Here is a 15,403-nt window from a genome sequence, read left to right on the forward strand (position 1 = left end):
AATGCTGTGTTTGTAATGGAAACAAACCATTTTTTTGGTGCAAAAAACACAACAAATAAAATTTTTTCAATATACTCCATAAAAAGTGGATCACATATTATTTGATTTTTTCATCCTGGCATATGTTCAATGATTAACTCCAACATCAGTTAATTTACATTATTATTTTTGGCGCTAGGTCAAATGTTCAAAAATACTAGCATCTATCACCAAGTGTGCGTAAAATGCACACCTATAAATCAAACTATTAAATATTATATATTGATTTATTTTTCTGCTCTGATTTTATTTTGTAAATCCAGGTCAGTCCTAATCATACAGATCAAATAATCACTCATTTTAGATTTTTTTTAACCCTTTAAATGATCTCTTTCCATCATGATGTCACTACATTTTTTGATGCAAAAAAACCCCTAAATATGTTTGTTTGTTTGTTTTTTTCAAAATACTACATAAAAATTGGATTACACATTATTTGATTTTTGCAGCCTGGTATATGTCAATGATTAACAGCAACATTAACAATGTTAATAAATTACTTTAGACCCTCCCCTCTCAAATGAAGCCCAGATCTCAGTAAAAGCAGGATTTATGCCTTAATGGCTTTGGATCAAAAACAGTGGTTCTAATGGAAGAAACAGTGCATTTTAGACACACTTGGCAGACAGATGCTAGTCTGGTCATTTTCTTTTGTTTACAATGTGCAAATTTTAGTTGGTGGCCAGAATTTTAAAGATCATGCACAAATGAACAACTTTTGAATTCTAACCTTATTTAAATTGTGGAAAATAATATGAAGTTTTTTAACATGAAGTGCAGAGTGTGCCTAAAAAGCACACCTGGATACCGGAGGGTTAATCAACTCAAATCATTGTGAACATTGCAACTTTTGAGCATTCATTTGGTATTTATAATTCAACAACCCTTTAAAAAAAAAATTACAGACCAGTACATTTTAATGTTTAACAAGGACACGATTTGAAACCATTTAAAAAGTTGTGTAAAAGAGAATGTGATGTTATGCTACACATCACAGTCACAGAGTGAGACAAGCAGAGCATGATTTATCACAGAAGACACTGCGATCAGTCAGCCGATGAGTTAAAACATCTGAGAATATGAGAAAACATGTTGAGAATAGAAAAGAATAGAAATTACATAGAAATGATTCCATTCAACATTATGCACATTTTTTCATTGTAAGTAGATGTAAAAACATTTTTGAGAATTTGCAGGTGTAAATATTTTCTAATGCAAAACTTAAAAATAGGTCAATATGGTCAGTATGGAAACATCTATTTTCACTATAATTGTATAATCTAATAGCTACCGCTTCTGATTTTATTTACTCCTGTTTTGATCAATCTCCTTGCTCAGTACAATTCACTCACTAAAGATAAAACAATGTTGTGGTTTATGAATTTGTCTATTCAGTTTAGAAGTTTTTGGTGACCTTTAAGAAAACACTTGGGAGATACTAGTGAATAAGACCTGATGTCCACATACAACTCAGCAGAAGAGCTGTTGGTGATTCTCTGTTACCTGGAGTTTCAGTAGTTTGTTGGTTGATATCTGATCGGCCTGTAGAGCTGCTCCTCTGGTTTTAAGGTCTGTGATCCTCTGTTCGAAGTCTTTCAGGCTGTCCTCTGCACTCGCAATAACCTGGAGAAAGGACCGAGGTAATCAGGTGTGATCACAGATAACTGTTCTACTTGAAAATATTGAATGAAGTCCAGAAGAGTGTGTCTGTGTGTGGGTGTATGTGCATTAGGGTGGTCCAAAAAAATGTTTTTTTCAGATTCTCTGGATTCGAACCCTTCTCTTGGTTCCATATCTGGCCAAATTACTTTGGTCCAAATTTTATGCAAATTAATTAATATTTAGACAGGTGCAGATGTCTCTATATACTCTAACAGAACTGTCCAAATGAATAAAGCAGATTAGAATAATTTGTCATTTTATTCTCAAAATCAAACTGAAACTTGTATAAAAATGTTCCTTAGAAAGTCCTCAACCACTGTTGGTTTATTGAAATGACCAAAAATGTTCCTGTGTTCTTTGACAACTTGTTGCCAGTACTGTTTGTGATCTGCATTTGTTGTTCGGCTCCAGTTGAAGTCTGGAATAAGCTCCGCCCCTCTGTCAGTGACATCACTGACAACTTTAGTGGAATGCCCAGTTTTCTCCTCCTTCTGAAAGTCTGCATCATCAGCCCAGTCTACTGGAGGAACTGTTCAGAATGTTTGTGGCAGATCCAAAGGTTCAAACAAACGCATGGTGCTGGTGGAGACAAAAGCCCTGATCTGCTTCCCTTCACAATCTGATGGATGAAGGACATCCCAACACTTTAGAGGAACCAAAGAACCTGCATTTAACATCATGGTGTCCACCATCAGCTGCTTCTGCTCTGGTGTCACACTGGAGTCACAGAATGGACCACAACCAGTTCTACACTCCAGTACCACAGATGTGGGCGGAGTTACTTCATCCATATATTTACTCCAGTACCACAGATGTGGGCGGAGTTACTTCATCCATATATTTACTCCAGTACCACAGATGTGGGCGGAGTTACTTCATCCATATATTTACTCCAGTACCACAGATGTGGGCGGAGTTACTTCATCCATATATTTACTCCAGTACCACAGATGTGGGCGGAGTTACTTCATCCATATATTTACTCCAGTACCACAGATGTGGGCGGAGTTACTTCATCCATATATTTACTCCAGTTCCACAGATGTGGGCGGAGTTACTTCATCCATATATTTCCAGCTGAATCCCTCAAACCTTGGTTTTGATAGTCCTGCTCTTCTCTTACAGCTCAGCTCGTCTGTGCTGAAAATGAACAATTAATCCATTTCCTGGAAACTTCCAGCAACTTGTGCAACCTCTCAAACATCTGCTTTTTCTTCCAAATTTTTTCCTAAATCATCTTTTGAATGACAAAACCTAATGCAGGGTTCTAATGGAGGTGATCTGAAACTGTATTTTTTTACCAGGATTGTTGGACCACCCTGATGTGCATGCATGACTATGTTAAAAATATTATTACCTCCAGTTGTTTTGAGGCTGGTCTATCCATGGCTCCAGCTAAAGCCTGAAGAATCTGGCACTTGGTCTCAATTAAAGCAGTTTGGAGAAGTTGTAACTCAGTCTGCATTAGATAGAAGACAATAAAGTGAAGTAGGTCATTTCTTTTTGTTATTCACAATGACAAACATGACAAGCATGACAAGCCACTGAATACCAACAGATTAGGCCAACCTGATAGGTGGTAAGTTCTTGTGCTCTCGTTCTCATGTGGTCACAGCGCTGTCCCAGAGCACAACCCAGTGCTCCCAGTCTTTCTTTCAGGCAGTCTAGGTTGTCCTCCAGCAGTGCCTGATCCTCTCGCCTCAGCCCTGAAGACCCAGCCAGTAGAGCCTTGCTGAGCTTGACATCCTCTGTGACATGCCTCACATCGTTTTCTAAAGTCTACAGAAACAGATTAGCAGCAGTTAATCAAAAACTGAACACTGAACAAACATACATATACATGCTATCGGCCTGATCCCAGTCCAGGTACCAGAAAGGGTGCACATAGAGATAAAAATAATACTGCTCTATCCAAAAATCAGACAGGCCATTTGATTTGTCTGATATTTCTCTTTTAAAGTCCAAAATCTGTGTGTATTCTGGTGTCTCCTATAACTGTGTCAGGCTTGTACCCCTGTCAGATCACACATTCTTGGCTGTACGGACACTCCAGCCTAATAGCCTCCATATTTAATGCCTACACACATATACAAATGTTTCAGACCTCAGCAGAATCATGCATTGTTTCTTGCATAGATGTGGTGTCCAAAGCATGCCTGCTGAAAAATTCCATATTTTGACAGAAACAGTCAAATCAGAGCCACATATTTAGAATGTGGTGTACGGACACTACTGGTGTACGGACTCTAGCAGATGTGAATGGAAATGTGTCTGAGCACATGGTGGCATCTGTGTTCCATCTGGAACTAAGTCTTCCTGGTACAGGAGGACACAAACATGTGGAACCAGTGAGAACAGTAGATCTGTAAGGCATAGAGTCCAGATTAGTGATGGAAGTATATTGGTGTACGGACACTCCAGGAATTTGGGTGAACAACGCACCACTGAAAACATGCGCTTCCACGTAAACATCCGTTTGACACATTGTTCCAAATGTTGTGCAGCATACCAGGGAGCAGAGCCACATCTGTCTAGTTGTGCAGATTTAGTCCTAATAATACTGAAAGAACAGGTTCCCATTCTATTATTCCAATTAAAGGGCTGGAAAAGAAGGGGTTAACAACAAAATGGTGGATTGTCTTAATACTGAAAATAAGAATTGATAATCAAACAGCTGTTCAACACAAAGGATCAATAAATGAAAAGCAATGTGATGTGTGTATTTGGAATAAAAAAGACACAGGAGTTGAGTAGGAATTATTTGTTGTGTTACAAAACATTATGGACAATCATTTTGCTCTCTTATAACAATCAAATTGTGCCCATATTTTCACGCTCATTGGGTCGCCATTTGATCAGTTTTGATCTGATTTTCTTCAAATTTGGAGGATTGACAGATCTAGTAATAAGATGGACAAAGAAACATTTTGGGAATGGTTTTGGAGGATCTGTTTGCAATACTGATGAATAACTGATGCAAATATACTTGTGCACCTTGATTGTGTTTAGGCCATATAGATGCAAAAGTCATACTCCATAAGCTCAAAGAAGCACTTCAAAATACTGAGCAAGACTTGCTATTGACTTCTTAGCTTTTTGATAAGCAACTATTAATAAACTCCACATGAAAAAACCTGCAGTATTCTCCAGGCCTGATGCTTGATTGTACCTCTTGTTTTTGTAGTTGCGTCTCTGCATTTTCAGCCAGCAGCACTGAGCCAGAGAAGACGTTGTTCTCCACACCATCTAACCAGGAGGAGGTGGATGACACAGCTGTGTAGAGCTGCTGTTCCATTTGCACCACCTGTGTCTCACCACCACCAGGCTGCATGACATGACAAGACATAAGCTAAAGATTGACTGTTTGAGCCAAAAACTGCACAAATGTACAACAGAGAGATAGAGAAGGAATAACCTGAGTGGTCATGTCTTCTATTGACTGTCTGAAGATGTCATACAGAGTTTTAAGGCAGGCCTTGTCAGCTTTGGTCTCTCCTTTAAACAACGTCCCAACCGTGGTCACACGAGATGGTCTAGAAAAAACCTGCAAAAAACACATAAGGGATTGGATCATTAAAAACACTGCAAAGTTGTTTAAATTTACAGACAGTAAACTGCTTGTTTGGTTCGAATCAGAGTTCGCATGTTTGTATTCACACCTAAAAAAAAAGTCCGGACTTTCTGGGGAAACGAACTCTGGTCCGTTTTAAATGGACCAAACGTGGTAGGTGTGAATACACCCTTAGTCTGACTGAGAGGGGCGTGGCCTGGGGGGAAGTGACATATGTGCAGACCCTCTGTTTGGCCAATGTTAAGCAGCATCATATTCAAATCTATGTCCGCCTGCAATAAATGGTCTTACAAGTGTCCTACTCAGTTTTATGGAGTTTTTCACAAACTATTTTATGCAAATTATAAGTTTGTAAACTTTTTGTTTTTATTTCTAAGTAGCTGAATGTCCAAGGTAAGCCAAACCCACGTCTTTGGAAATGACTGTTTCTTTAAGAGGCTTATTTGCATAGACAGGGGATAATTTTGTGTTGAGTAATTTTACATCTGCTAATTGTACAAGTGCAACGTGGCTCTATTTGTTTAATAAAGCAGTATGTATTGAAATTCCTCCTTTACGACTGCTTTGCGAATCACGGGCTTTACACTGATGTGTTTCTATGATGATGGCATGTGAAGTGGTAATATGTGAAGTGGAAATGGTCAACACAAGGATCTGAGTGACAAGGATCAAACTGTGGCAGTTACGACATGGGTCAGCTGATATGTGGCTACTTCAGATGCTTCCAACTTCAGTAACCCAATGTTCTAACAAAAAGGTGATCGATAAATTTTTGACTCATCTGCACTGTATTAGCACCTGCACATCCTATGGAACAGTTTTCTGCTTCCGGTCTAATAATGTTAATCAAGCTGTCCATCAATGTCTCCAAAACCAAGGATATGACTATTGATTTCCATAGGTCTCCCCATAATGTATTACAAACTGTTATTCAAAATACTATCAAAAGGCTGTTGAAAATGTGAATGAATACAAATTCTTAGGGACCATTACTGATAGGAAATTATCATTTGAGAGTAATATAGAGGGTTAGGGTTAGGGTGTGTGAAAAGGCCCAACAGGGACTTTTCTATTTAAGAAAGATGAAATCATTTAAATGTGTGCAGGACTCTGATGACTTTGTTTAACCAGTGTTTTATTCAGTCTGTTTGAACATTTTGCATTGTGCTGTGGTATGGTGGTCTTCCAATGACCAGCAGGAGGAAGCTAACTAGGCTGGTAAATGTAGCATCAAAGGTGGTTGGGGTCCAGCTAACCCAGCTGCAGGACATGGATGATAAACGGCTCAGCGGTAAGGCCAAACACAGTTTAAACTGCCCTGATCACCCACTGTTTGTGGAGTTTAATTTGCTCCCCTCTGGTCGCTGTTTTAGGCTTCCTCAATTGAGAACCGGACAGGCTGGGGATTCCTTTATTCCTGTGGCTGTTAGGAATCTGAACTCACGTAGCTGATATCTAGAATTTTTTTTTTCCATGTGTCAATTTTTAAAATCTTTTTTATGTGATTATTTATGTTTTAAGGCTCATGGCCATTCTGGCAGTTAACTGGTGTACTGCCCTATTGGACCTTTTTTTTTTTACTTGTGTTGGGAAGGGAGGGGCTCCATTGTGTGTTGTCCTGTATTGTGTAATTTTATTGGGGTGGCATCTGGGGGTGCTGTTTCTGGGTATGTGTTTTTGTGTATGTGCTTATGTGTTTATGATCCCTGCTGCACACCCAATTTCCTTTCCAAAGGATAAATAAAGTTGAAGTTGAGGGTTTGTACCGGTTGCTTGTGGTCCTGCTCCAGAGTTTTCTGCAGGAGTTGCAGTTTGGTTTTGAGCTCTAGTCTCATGCTCTCCCATCTTTGCCTCATCTGCTCTTGTGCAGCCTGAGCTTCCCTCTCAGCGAAAGCTACAGATGAAAATGGCTCTGCTGTGCTGTAGAGGGATGGAAATACAGACAAATGTTTAGTTTACAGTCTGCCCAAGGAACCAGCACATACATTTTTGATGAGTTTATTTTCATTTAATTTGCAGGTAAATAAGGTAGAATAGGATGTAATGTACGTGGCACTGCTAGGAGAGGCCTGCTGGATGAGGATTTCCTCTCCTCTGCTGGCAACTGACTGAAGCAGCTTTTTCTGCTCTGCAAGCTGCTCCTCCAGTTCCTGACGCCAAAGAGGAAGCAAACACAACAATCAGACAGTTCAATAAATGTGCCGGTGTAGTTTCTACATCATTCAAGAGGGACCACAATGACAAAAGACTGTTTTTGATTGTATAAATATAGTGAAACTGTTTCTGGTGATCATTATCACTGCACTGTGTTTAATTCAAATTCACAAGAATACAATCGACACAAAACATAAAACGTAAAGGTCAAGGTTAACATGCTTCGTTATCCCCATTGGGAAATTCGTTCTCTGCATTTGAGCCATCCTAATACTGCATACACACTACATTAGCATTAGCACGCACAAATTAAGAGCAGCGAGCTGCCGTTGAAGTGTGTGTGGGGGGGGGCTAATTTCAGGAAAATTTACAGATTCAACTTTAGCCCAGATTTTCTAATGCTCCCATGTCTTGGGAATACAAAAATGTGAAAAAATTTCAAATCAAGCCAAACCCCCACCCCACCCCACCCCACCCTGAAAATTACTTTTTCAACCCTGAAAACATGGGTTTTTTGGCAACTGTCAAACTGTCTTCACTTTTGATAAAGTACAATGTAGCAATCTGCTCCTGCTGGGCCCTTCAATGTTTTTTTGTGACACATGTCATGTCTTCAGAGTGCTTTGCACTACAAAAGGTGTAGAGTCAAGGTCCAATTATAGGTCAAAGGTCACCCAAATGGTCCAAAATGCATATTTCATGGAATTAAGCTGTTAATGTGGGTTCTAAATTGCCCATATGAGAGTGATTGTTTGTCTCTGTATGTTCAGCCCTGAGATGAACTGGTGAAATGTCCAGGGTGAACCCAGCCCGTAAGTACCTGGGATAGACTCCAAGAGACCTAATGAGGACAAAGTGGGTTCAGAAAATGAATGAATGAATGAAGGGTTAGTGATTCCCACCAAAATGTGTGCTAGTGTTTCCTCCACACTAATGGTGGCAAATTCAAATGGAATGTACATGTTGCAATATTTTGTGTCTACTGTGTCTGTAAAGGGCCAAAGGCCTTGGGGGGTCCCACCAGGAAACCAGAGGGAAGAGAACTTAGGACATATTTGTTAAAATGTCAGAATGTATGAATTTTTGAAAAAACTAATTTTGGTGACCTTTAACCTACAACATGACCTTGTCATTAGACTGTTCATAGTACACAGTACTGTTACAATACAATATGGCACTGACAAGATCATTAAATGGCCCATCGTGAACATATTTATACATTGCATTGGAAAAAAGAGCAGAGAAGCTGAGAAAGTTGCAATTTTCAGAGTTAAAAAAATAATTTTTGGGGTGGGGGTGGGGTTTGAATGAAAACTTAAAAAAAAATGACACAGGAGTGCTTAGAACATCTTGTTGCATCAGAAAATCAGGGCTAATGTGGTATTTGATATTAAGCCCCCCCCCCAGTTGAAGGCACTCTGGGGATTAATGACCTTTACCTGAATTATAACCATTCAGTCTGCACAATTAAAGTGGTGTCAGTAGCAGTGGTTTCTGTCCATTTCTACATTTTTAACAGACAGAGCAAATAACCTGTGGTCTACATAAAGGTAGCCTCACAGTATAATTGCCTAAGATGCTTTTTTTTCAGGATATAGCCATTGACGCAAAATGAAGCTGCTGTGTTAGGAGAGTAAAGTTATGCAGATTTCATAATTTGGCCAAAAATATGACTTAGGCAATTCTGCTATGAGGCAAACGATAAGGTAGTATGAGGAACACCATGCCTACTGCTGCATCACTTTGGGCAGTTTGTCATAAGCTTTGTTCTTTCTGATATCAGTTTGCCTGCAGCATGGCCCAGTGGTGACTGAGGACACAAGTATAAAATCAACTATTTGAGAAAGGACTTTTGAGTGTCAGGTATCAACAGTAACAGTACCCTCTGTCTCTGTAGAGTGTCCTGATGCTGTTGGGAGCGTGTGGTTCGAGCCTGGGCTAGCCAGTCCTGCACACTGGGACTCTGAGAGAGGCTGGAGTCGGATTCACTGTCCTCCTGCTCCTGCAGAGAGCCCTGAACAATGAGACAGGATAGCAATGAAAACAAACATTCTCAATAAAAAACACCAAATCCATTTATGTTAATTCTTCTATTTTACAATTTTAGCACACTATGTTGTTAGTGTGGTAGTCATAAAGGACAACCATTACTATAATAATAAGAGATATGATGATAATGCATTTTGCTGGAAACCTTTCATTGTGTTATGTACAATAATGCATTAAGATGATAAAATCAAAAAGGTGCAAATCTGCAATATTAACTTGACGTAATAGAGAGAAGGAACTGGAAGCACATTTAATTGAAGAGATAACAATAAGCGTTGCTAAATAAATAAAAGTTCTCTCATTTCACTGTCATTAAGCTGTTACCTGTGACACACAACAATCATTTAATGCAGTTAGAAGGACAATAGTCAGGGCAAATGTTGCACAATTTTTAAATCATTTGATTTTGTCAAATCCCTGACAAAACAGGAACTGACTTAAAAAACATACTTATACTCTGAAAAATGTTGTATCAGTCAACAGGTACAAGAAACATCCTTGGGGCTGAAGTAATGTAACCATTAGTGAGAATCAGGTTAAATGTGTCAGATTTATCACAGGATTTGAACATGGAGAGAGAGTCAGTATTGCTAATGTGTTGTGAGGGGATACGAAGGTCCATAGATGTGAAAGAGTTTGTAAAGAAACAAAGGTGCTACTGTAGCTTAAAGGTGTGGGAGACTTTCGTGACCAATTTTTCATCAGATCTGTCAAACCTCAGTCATATCCTCAGTATCAGGAACCTGTGAGTGTCTGTCATTACTCACCTGAATCTCTTGCGTTACGGTGAACAGTTTCTTAGTGCCATCCACCACAAACAAACCGTGTGTTTACATTCAGAGCCGGGAGGGAACTCGGGCATCTGAGGAATTTTTTTGTTGCAACATGCATTGTGGGAAACGGAGGCTGACGCTGTCGCGGCAGCAGAGTCCTGCACGGGTCCACTTATCCAAACCCGCACCCGCAAAGCTGTTTAACACAACCTGCATTTTTTTTCATGTCCAATGCGCACCCGCTCATACCTGCGTACATTAGACCCACAACCCGACCCCACCTGTGATTAAACATACTGGGGAGCATCTACTAAGATCCCAATTTGCGTGTACTAATTTGTGTATGCAATCTAGAATTTTGCGTGTGGAGTTGAACCGCTGTTTGCAGGTGATTTACTCAGATTACTTGCACAAATGTCAACAGGTGCTAAGTCTTGGAGACCGCCCTGTTTAAATGAGGATTTTGTGTGCACTAAACTGCTCTGGGATACACCAGCACTAACAGTGCACTGAATGATGCAGACGCACGGAAATGTACCGTTGGAGTAGTCATAGAAAGTACTGCACGACTCATTCATTCATTACCTCCGCCAGGTAATGAATGATCACTGATCACTTTGCTTTGCGTGTGTGCGTGTTTGTTTGTTAGCAGGATAACTCAAAAAGTTATGGACAGATTTTCACGACATTTTCAGGAAATGTTGATCCTGGCACAAGGAAGAAATGATTACATTTTGGTGGTGATTGGGGGGGGGGGTCTGTCTTGGCAGAGGTCTGTGTTCTCCGAGGCTTTTCTTGTTTATTTTTCATTTTAAAGGTGGTGGTGGTGGTGTGGGGGGGTTGGATTGAATGACTGTCAGGCACACATAATTTAGTCCCACTGTAACCTAATGCCTAATGTCGGTGCGAATTTTTAAGTGGAGTGGAAAGAGTCCTGTAAAGTGTGTGCATGTGGGGGGGTGCGCATATGTCTCTATTATTTTTTTCTTCCGCCACCCCAAAAATGTTCACACAAAGGTGAAAAATGCGTTCTCTGCATCTGGTTTCATCATTTCTTTGTCTCCTAACCACTTCTGCGTGTGCGCAATTACGCGTCCAACCTGTTTGCTCCTCCTTTTCAGACGTGTTAAATATAGACACAGTTTCTATCACCAAAATTGCTTTCAGGTTTGACAAATCACTCTGTGTACTAAATTAATATATTTATATTTTCTCCTCCCAGCACATGCACAACTGTGTGTACATGCCCCATACTTCATATTCATTATGGTAAATGTACAAACTGGATACAGACACTATTTTTTACCTCTGAAAGACTCAACCCTTAATGTCACTGTTAGTAAATCAGTTTGGACATTTTTTTGTGTGTGCAATGAGTTTGCACATGTTTTAATAAACGCAAACCTTTAGTAGATCCAGCCCATTGTCTACACAGTAACTCACTTTTAAGGGCTTATTTTTGGCTAAAACATACGCCATCAATATATGTCTAATATGTTACATATACATTACTCAAAAACAGGAGCATGCATGCACTTGGATATAAAAACATTTTTAAAAATGTCCAAGTGGCGATACACAGTCCAAAAGTGCAACAGTTAAGGAAAAGAAAAACCGCTGGTCTCCATCAACACATTTAGTCAAAGAACAGTGAGTTAATTCCAGAGGGAACACTGTCACTAAGTGCTCAGGACTGAATCAGAACTAAAAACATCTTTCTTCTGATTGAATGACAGAACCTATGTGCAGCGGTACCCCACCTGTCTACTACATGTCCGACTGGGCCTTCGAGGATGGATTATCCACAACTGTATATTCGCCGCTGGCTATCTTTGTCTTTCTATCATCTGTTGTGATGCTCTGGCTCTGACTCACACCCTCTTCGGTGTTTTCATTTTTCACCTCCAGTTCATTCTACCTGTCTGCGCTGCTCAATGACATCGTTGGCCGGAAGTAAACAGAGGTGAAGCTCACTTCAAAATAAAACAAACCAGATCAGATGTTCATCATCATTAAATGTCCTGCACATCGTTTTCATCTATGAATCTTTTTTATTTTTTCACTTCCTTCCTTCCTTCTTTCATTTCACTACCTGCCCACATTTCGTGTAATGTTACCCATGCCCATACCCGCGACAATTTTTCTTCTCTTTTTTTACCCGCCCCTGCATGTTTTTGCAGGTTACCCGTCGGGTATCCGCGGGTACCCGACCCGGTGCAGGACTCTGCTCTGCAGGTTGGTTCGTGCAGCTGCCTGCAGCAGCAGCAGCAGCAGCGTGAGCCTCCGTTTCCCACAACGCACGTTGCGACAAAAATATTCCTCAGATGCCTGAGTTCCCTCCCAACTCTGAATGTAAACACACGGTTTGTTTCTGGTGGATGGCACAAAGAAACTGGTCACCGTAATGCAAGAGATTCAGGTGAGTAATGACAGACAGACTTACAGATTCCTGATACTGAGGATATGACTGAGGTTTGACAGATCTGATGAAAAACTGGTGACGAAAGTCTCCAGCACCTTTAAACTCAACAGCACATCACACTGCAAAAACATTACAAAACACGTGCACATGTAAGTATTTAAAGCATATAGCCATTTCACCTGGATAGTATTCTGTTTGTCTTGCAGCATCCTCTGTAGCTCCAACAAACCACTCTTCAACGTGTGTAACCTCCTGGCTAAATGTTGGGCCTCCCCTCTAGTCTCTCTCCGACCTTCCATCAGCAGATTGTCACTGTGCATGGACAGCTCTGACAGGGCCGACACCTTCTCTTCAATCTCCAACAGCATGTTCTGCAGCAGCAGGAGGAGAGAGGCTAGCTCAAACATGGTTTCTCACCACCAAAAGCAGCTGCTCTCTCTGCTGGGCTTAACGCCCTTAAACCAGTCGTTTCCCTTCTCCACAGGACAGCGGGGGCTATCCCTCTGTTTTCATTGGTAGCCCACCTCTCCGACCTCGCCTCCTGTGAAGCATATTGTCACCTTCCAAAAATAATGGCCTAAGTCATCCTTTTGACAAAAATTACTTTTATCAAATACTCAATTTCTGGTTAAGTTTTTTGTGTTTCCTGAAAAATCTGAAAAAAAAAAGACTTGGTCAGTTATTTCAGGAAGGTGACGATATTACAGCTAATCCTTCAAGCTCCATGCTCTATAGCATACGCGCTCTCAAATTCAAAGCTAATTCCTCTGCAAAGAGGACTGTTTTTGGTCAAAATCCAACCAATTTGTTCAGCCCATAATTCTCCAATATATAAGAGACAGCAGTGATTTTCCAGTATCATAGCCACAGCAGTGTGATGACAGCTTGAGCAGGTTTTGTCTTGGTGCAGAAAGGAACTCCTCTTTCTTCCTGCCTCCTGTCTGTTCTCAAGGATTCCCCTACTTGGATATTCAAGCAGCTTTGCCACCAACACCAATCCCTGCAATGCTACCTATTAATCGTTTGGAAGCCACAACCCCTGACTACCCAGCCCTCACTAACAGACACCTGTCACGCAGACACATTTGCATAATCTGCTTAAGACCAGCGCTTCAGTCGCTTAGGAGCCCAGCCATCTGAATACTCCCTAATGCTCTTGTTTACCCACTCAAAGACATTTAACCTCCCCCTGGGGTGATCCATATGTGAGAGTGAAAACAAAATATTGCAAGTTTCAACAAGTAATACACATTTACAAATTTACAAAAATATGTTGACCTGGAACATCAGCTAAACACAATGATATCAATGTTTAATCACTGTAAATGTAATTATATACACAAGTACATGTCACCGCTGTATACAACAAAATGAACATGGCATAAATATTCATTAAATATTATAATTCTTTAGTAATAATTAGTCTGCATGTTTGCGTTCATTGCATTGGTGGACAGCAGGGGGAGCTCTCACCTGACACTCTGCCAGCTGCTTTTCCATTTCCATCTCATCCATGTGTGTGGGTTGGAGGATGGAGTGGACTGTCATTTGTGCTTGCACCAGCCACTGGTCCAGCACATCTGCCTGAGTGTGGTACAGCTGGACGGCCTGTTCCTGACGCTCACTCTCCAGACGATCACTGACACGCTCCTGGAGAAGCAGGAAACACAAACTGAGAAACTCACATGTTTAACCCTTTCATGCATGAACTATGAGAACTTTAGTCAAGATATTTTTCCTGAGAGTTTTTATTCCTCTTTAGGCATGAAAAAAACAATGCGATCGAGTTCTGTGTTTTTGTTTTTTATTTTTTAAGGAGTTGCAAAAAGGTCCACTCAGCCGGACACCATGCATTTCATTTTTGAAACAAAGAAACGTGTTTAAAACCTAATATCAGTAAGTGATGTGGAAAACTATGCAAAAAAACCCATAAATAATGCTGCTAATCAGATGTTTTCCCACATTTTAACATACTCTAATACTGGTTATTTTTCACTTCATGGAGATACTATGCAAAAAAAAAACAACAACCCTGTTTTGCTTGTTGATTTACACTAAAACATGTTAGTGCAGATCAGGTTTATCAAGAACAACAAAGTTACAGTAATGACATGAATTGCACTGGGATGATGCATAAGTGTCCACTGTGTTGGCTGATATGGAACTAAAACAACAAAACCTATGAATATTCAAGAGAACAGCTTTGAATAGCTGTCCACTGTAGTGACCACGATGCATGAAAGGGTTAAAAGAATTGATTTTAAATTCAGTTTAAACTGTTTCTTTGAGTCCTAAAACGTACTTTGTGAATTTTGTTTCTGTGGAAAGTGTTACAAAAATACAAACCCCATTCCTAGAAAGGTTTGGAGTTTGTAAAATAAACTGAAATCAGTGATTTGTTAATTTGTTTGACCTCTAATTTAACAAAAGTACAAAGATTTTCAATATTTTCAAAGACCACCTTTTTTGTATGATGAATAATATAAACAAATGTGTATTTTGGTGCCTGCAACATGCTCAATAAAATTTGGACACCAGCTCATTTATCACTGTTATGTTGACTTTCCTCTTTTCCTTTTTAAATAAAGGTTCAATCAAATTAGCAATATCCAGATTTAAGTTTGTAATTGTACTTTTGAAAATGTCCCAACTTTTCTGGAATTCACTTAACTGCAGATCCACTTTTGATCACTTTTTGTTTTTTGTCATAAAAGAAGCTAAACACACTGGCAA

The 15,403-nt window shown here is 39.9% G+C and overlaps 1 protein-coding gene across 1 annotated transcript in view; it reads right to left on the minus strand.

Annotated features, from left to right (window-relative positions):
* Positions 1-15,403, minus strand: part of syne1b (spectrin repeat containing, nuclear envelope 1b) — a 211,586-nt gene that overhangs the window by 52,598 nt on the left and 143,585 nt on the right. The window contains exons 95-104 of the mRNA XM_030126274.1: positions 14,144-14,320; positions 12,850-13,041; positions 9,309-9,440; positions 7,322-7,422; positions 7,039-7,192; positions 5,117-5,245; positions 4,871-5,026; positions 3,271-3,480; positions 3,059-3,160; positions 1,543-1,662 (exon numbers count right to left, since the gene is read on the minus strand). Of these exons, the coding sequence (XP_029982134.1) occupies positions 1,543-1,662; positions 3,059-3,160; positions 3,271-3,480; positions 4,871-5,026; positions 5,117-5,245; positions 7,039-7,192; positions 7,322-7,422; positions 9,309-9,440; positions 12,850-13,041; positions 14,144-14,320 (1,473 nt within the window). The remainder of the gene's footprint in view (positions 1-1,542; positions 1,663-3,058; positions 3,161-3,270; positions 3,481-4,870; positions 5,027-5,116; positions 5,246-7,038; positions 7,193-7,321; positions 7,423-9,308; positions 9,441-12,849; positions 13,042-14,143; positions 14,321-15,403) is intronic.

Source organism: Sphaeramia orbicularis, chromosome 22 (genome assembly GCF_902148855.1).
Source record: "Sphaeramia orbicularis chromosome 22, fSphaOr1.1, whole genome shotgun sequence".
NCBI classification, from domain to species: domain Eukaryota; kingdom Metazoa; phylum Chordata; class Actinopteri; order Kurtiformes; family Apogonidae; genus Sphaeramia; species Sphaeramia orbicularis.